A 5,281-nucleotide genomic window follows, 5' to 3' on the forward strand; every position below is an offset into this window, starting at 1 on the left:
AATACAATAAAACTTGACATTTATCATGCATTATAATTGCTAAAGCTTTCCTTTTCTTTTAGTATATGCAGTCTACCAATGCATGACTTTCCCATCTCTTGTCACCTAAAAATGATGATTTTGACAACACAATTGCACTAAAACTAAAAATACACTCCTTTTGAGAATAGGCCCACTACAACTACCTATTCTCAAGCTACAAAACCATATAGAAAAAGTTCCAATTAAGTCAAGTATTACAAAGAAAAATTGTGTCACAGCGTCTTCTCTATAGATTCGGGGATGCCGTCCAGCCCGTCTATATAGTTGCTTCCTTAGTAGTCAACTCAGCTCCGGATTCACTAGTTAGCTCGCCAATGCCGGGCTCGCTATCAATTTCACAAAATATATTTCAACAGAATCTCTTTTCTAATAATATACCAGCTTTACTGGTTCAAACAATAATAGCAAATAAAGATAGATAGTGCCACACTATCTCCCAACGACTCAATAACACTCAGACTACGCTCACACACTGCCACACACTGCCACACACTCACACTGCCAAAATGGCTCACAAAAAATTACTCTCTTATTGTTGTGTACTAACGCGTAAATAGACCACGAAATATAAGGATCGCCATACCGGTTCGGAGGATTCCGTGTTCGAGACGAACGACGAGTAGTAACGGTAGGCGGAGCAGATTCTCGGCTCTGTTCCTCGTCTTGAATAGGAGATTCTGTCATACGATCAGGAGTAGTCGAACAAGACAGTGTATGAGAAGCAGAATGGGAAGTAATAGTTGTATCAGCAGAAAGCTCTGGAGTATCAGGTGGTATGTTCACAGTAGGAGCAGTGTTAGTAGAATCTTCATTATTAGAACTCACAGGGATATCATCATGATCCAACTGCTCTTCATCTGCTTGATCATTAGAGTCTGCATACCGTTTAATCAGTTGATCAGTATGCTTACGCACCTGACGACCATCCATTAGAGCTACAGTAAATAATACATTCCCACTTGACTCCACAATCTTACCAGGTAACCATTTTGGACCTGTAGCATAGTTTCGAGCATACACTAAGTCACCAACTTTAAAATCTCTTTGATTCACACGAATATTATACCAATTCTTCTGATGCTCATTATTACGAATAACCTTCCTAGACAAATCAGGCTTTAAAACATCAAGATGTGTCCTTAATCTACGACCAAACATTATATCAGCAGGAGCAACACCAGTAACAGAATGAGGGGTAACATGGTATTTAAACAAAAATCTAGACAACCGAGTCTCCAGAGATCCCTTCTTCAACTTCTTTATGCTATCCTTTAAAGTCTGGACAGCTCTCTCTGCAATACCGTTAGAGGCAGGGTGATAAGGCGGAGTTCTGACATGCTTAATGCCATTCCTCTTCATGAAGCTTCTAAATTCTTCACTAGTAAAGTTGGCAGCATTGTCTGAAACAACTACCTCAGGCAAGCCCAAAGTAGCAAATGATCTCCTTAACAACTCTAGAGTAGCTGAAGTAGTAGTAGAGCTAGTCATGTGAACATCTAACCATTTAGAATACGCATCTACCACCACTAAAAACATCTTTCCCTTTATAGGCCCGCATAATCTATATGGATTCTAGACCATGGTTTGTCAGGCCATGCCCATGGATGTGAAGGGGTTACTGGGGGAGACTTCCTCTGCAATTGACACACATTACATGCTTGCACACACTGTTCAAGCTCATGGTCCATATTTGGCCACCAGACATATCCTCGTGCAAAGCTTTTCATTCTGACAATTCCAGTGTGACCCTCATGCAATATAGATACTAAGGCTTTTCTCCCTTTATTTGGAATGACTATACGATTGCCCCACAATACACAACCCTCGTCCACACTCAGCTCATACCTCCTCCTTATATATGGTTGAAAGAGATTGTTTCCATCCCCCTCTTTAGCAGGCCAACCAGTAAGTATCCAATCCCGTACTCGAGACAACACCGAATCTCAATCCGTCCACGACCGAACCTGAGTACTAGTTACTGGGGAGGTGTCCAAATATTCCAGTAGATGAATGACATCAGCTGGCTTAGGTGGAGAGCTAGAAGAGACTTGAAGTGGGAGGCGACTCATAGCATCGGCACACACATTATACTTGCCTTCCTTGTAAGTAATAGTGTAGCTATACGCTCCAAGAGTGAGAGCCCACCTCTGAATACGTCCAGATGACAACACAGGAATTCCCTTCTTTTCATTAAATATATATGTCAAGGGCTTGTGATCCGTTTTTAATTCGAACGGTCTACCATAGAGATATTGATGAAACTTCCAGACTGCGAAAATGATGGCCAACACCTCCTTCACTAATTGCGAGTACTTCTTCTTGGCCACCGTTAGTGTGCGAGAGGCAAATCCAATAGGACGCTCCTCACCACTTGACAGTCTGTGAGCTAGGACAGCACCAACTCCGTAAGGAGAGGCGTCACATGAGAGAGTTAACGGTCATCAAAATGAATCAGTACTCTGGAGGACTTCAGCAGCTCCTTAATCTCTCTGAAGGATTTCTCTTGTTCCTTTCCCCATGACCACTTCTTCTTAGCATGTAGCAATTCATACAATGGTGTGAGTGTTGTAGCAAGATCAGGCAAAAATTTGCCATAATAATTGACAAGACCTATGAATGAACGTAATTCACTCACATTCGATGGAGCTGGAGCATTTGAAATGGCTTTAACTTTAGATTCGGAAGTCTTCAATCCCTCTCTACTGATTGTATGGCCCAAATACTCAACTGAGGACAGTAGAAAACTACATTTCTCTTGCTTCAATCTCATTCCAGATTCAGCCAAACGCTTGAGGACTTCTGATAGACGAGCAAGGTGCTCTTCTTCAGTGGAACCTGCAACTAAAATATCATCAATGTATACACATACCCCTGGGATCCCTTGTAACAAGGTGTCCATTACCCTCCAAAAGATTGACGGGGCTGAGGCTATCCCAAAAGGCAATCTGTTGTACCTGAATAACCCCTTATGTGTATTAATTATAGTGTACTCATGAGACTCCTCCTCCAGCTCTATCTGTTGATAGGCATGTGATAAGTCTAGCTTGGAGAAACACATCCCACCAGACAATGAAGCGAACAAGTCTTCAATACGAGGAAGAGGATACTTGTCTAACCTTGCCACTCGATTTGCAGTGACCTTGTAGTCCCCACATATACGAATGGATCAATCTCTCTTGAGCACTGGAACTATTGGAGCAGCCCAGTCAGCGAAACGAACAGGTTCAATAATGCCATGTTCCTGAAGGCGGTCTAATTCAGCTTCTACTTTAGCTTTCAATGCATAGGGGACAGGACGGGCTTTATGAAATATAGGCGTAGACTGGGGATGTACAAATATCTTAGCTTGCACTCCTTCTACTTTCCCGAGCCCTTCATTGAATACTTCCCCAAAGCATGCTAGTACCTCTTGTAAAGAGCGATTGGTTTCTACTTTAAACACATTCTGCCAATCTAATTTGAGCATTGACAACCAATTCCGCCCAAGTAGTGGAGAACCCTTGCCCTTCATTACAATCAAAGGCAATGTCATACTCTGACCATTATGCTGTACAAGAACCTCAGTGGAACCCAATACCTTGATTGGTTCTCCCGTGTAGGTATGAAGCTTGGCTGTGGAGCGTTGAAGAGGCTTCTCAGGATCTTGAACTAATCGATAGGTGTCTTCTCCCATTAGAGAGACAGATGCCCCTGTATCGATCTCCATCTCCACACTAACTCCATTAATGAGAATGCTTGCTAACAGAGGTTTGTTTGAGGCGTTACCAGCTACTTTAAACAAGGAATAGTCTTCACTCTCCTCCTCACTCCCAACGACATTTGTCTGTGCTTGATCTTTACTAGAGTCAGTATCACCTTTGTCTTTAGCTTTCTTCTTGCGACAGACTGATGCTAAATGACCCTTCTTCTTACAATAGTGGCACTCATAATCTCTGAAACGACACTGAGATGCTATGTGTTTACCACCGCAACGATAACAGATAGCTGTAGATGTGCCCTCTTTCTGCTTAAGAGACATCGATTTCCCCTTTACATGATTAACAGGGAGCGTTGAGTAGGGATTATGATGTAATTGCTTTGAATTATTAGTAGCTGCTTCGGCTGCTAAGGCAGTATCCAAGGCTGTATCATATGTCAGCTTAGATTCTTTAAGTAACGTACGTTGTACTGCCTTGTCCCGAATCCCACAAACAATACGATCACGGAGCATGTCGTGAAGTATAGTCTCTGGATATAAACAGTGCTCTGCAATGTTTCTCAATGCAGCAACAAAGACACCAACAGATTCACCCTGTTGTACACGAGTGTTGAACTCAAAGCGCTTAATAATAGGAGAAGGCTTAGGATGGAAGTGACTCTGCACATTGGTTACTAGCTCCTGAAAGGAATAATCGGTCGGCTTCCTCGGCAGTGACAATGTCTTTATCAGCCGATACGTAGAAGGACCCACACTTGTAAACAGAATAGCTCGCTGAACGTCAGCATTATCTATACTGTTAGCCACGAAATAGTGCTCGAGCCTCTCCGCGTAATCCACCCAATCCTCCTGGGAAGAGTCAAAAGTAGTAATGGTTCCATGATAAGTAGCCGCCATCTCTTCTCCTTCCTTTCACTGCTTCCTTTCACTCTCGTCGCCAATTGTTGTGTACTAACGCGTAAATAGACCACGATAGTGACCGATAACAATTCTCAGTTTATAAAAGAAATTATCTTTGTAACAAAACAGTACACAACCAGAGAAGTAAAATAGCACGTGCAAAGATAGACAATGGATACACACAAAAGAATAAAAGAGCCAGTTGCGCAGGCCCAGGTAATAACTATAATAGTTACTAAACAAAAACAATAATTACACAAATTAATAAAACATAACACTTATATACAAAATACATTCATGAATAATAATGAACTAATAATTAATAATAACTGACAATCAATAAGCACAATGAATATAAATCACTCATAAATCCTCACACACACCCCTCATTGAATAGTAGAATACTATTCAATATCACAAATAATCAAATAAAACAAGAAAACAATAATAACAAACAAAAGAAAACATAAACCAATAATAATTTCAATCTCAATCTCTGCTTACAATGAGACCAGTCCAAAAGACTTGCAACGACTTTATCCCTTGCTTCAGCTGCTGCTCTACGACGTGGTCTTCCTGATGACAACTGCGCTTTACCACTCAAAATGTCCCATTCATTAGCAACAGTGTCTTCAGTGGTTG

General features: G+C 41.5%; 1 protein-coding gene across 1 annotated transcript; it reads right to left on the bottom strand.

Moving 5' to 3' along the window:
• Positions 1-298: 298 nt before the first annotated feature.
• LOC109584942 (uncharacterized protein K02A2.6-like) lies at positions 299-4,897 on the bottom strand. The gene is given in 4 exon segments (XM_020000856.1): positions 299-368; positions 626-1,598; positions 1,601-2,482; positions 2,485-4,897. Coding segments are annotated over 4 exon segments (4,077 nt in total). The 5' UTR covers positions 4,637-4,897.
• Between the last annotated feature and the right edge of the window lie 384 nt (positions 4,898-5,281).

This window comes from Amphimedon queenslandica, unplaced genomic scaffold (assembly GCF_000090795.2).
Source record: "Amphimedon queenslandica unplaced genomic scaffold, v1.1 AMPQUscaffold_13146, whole genome shotgun sequence".
Classification (NCBI taxonomy): Eukaryota; Metazoa; Porifera; class Demospongiae; order Haplosclerida; family Niphatidae; genus Amphimedon; species Amphimedon queenslandica.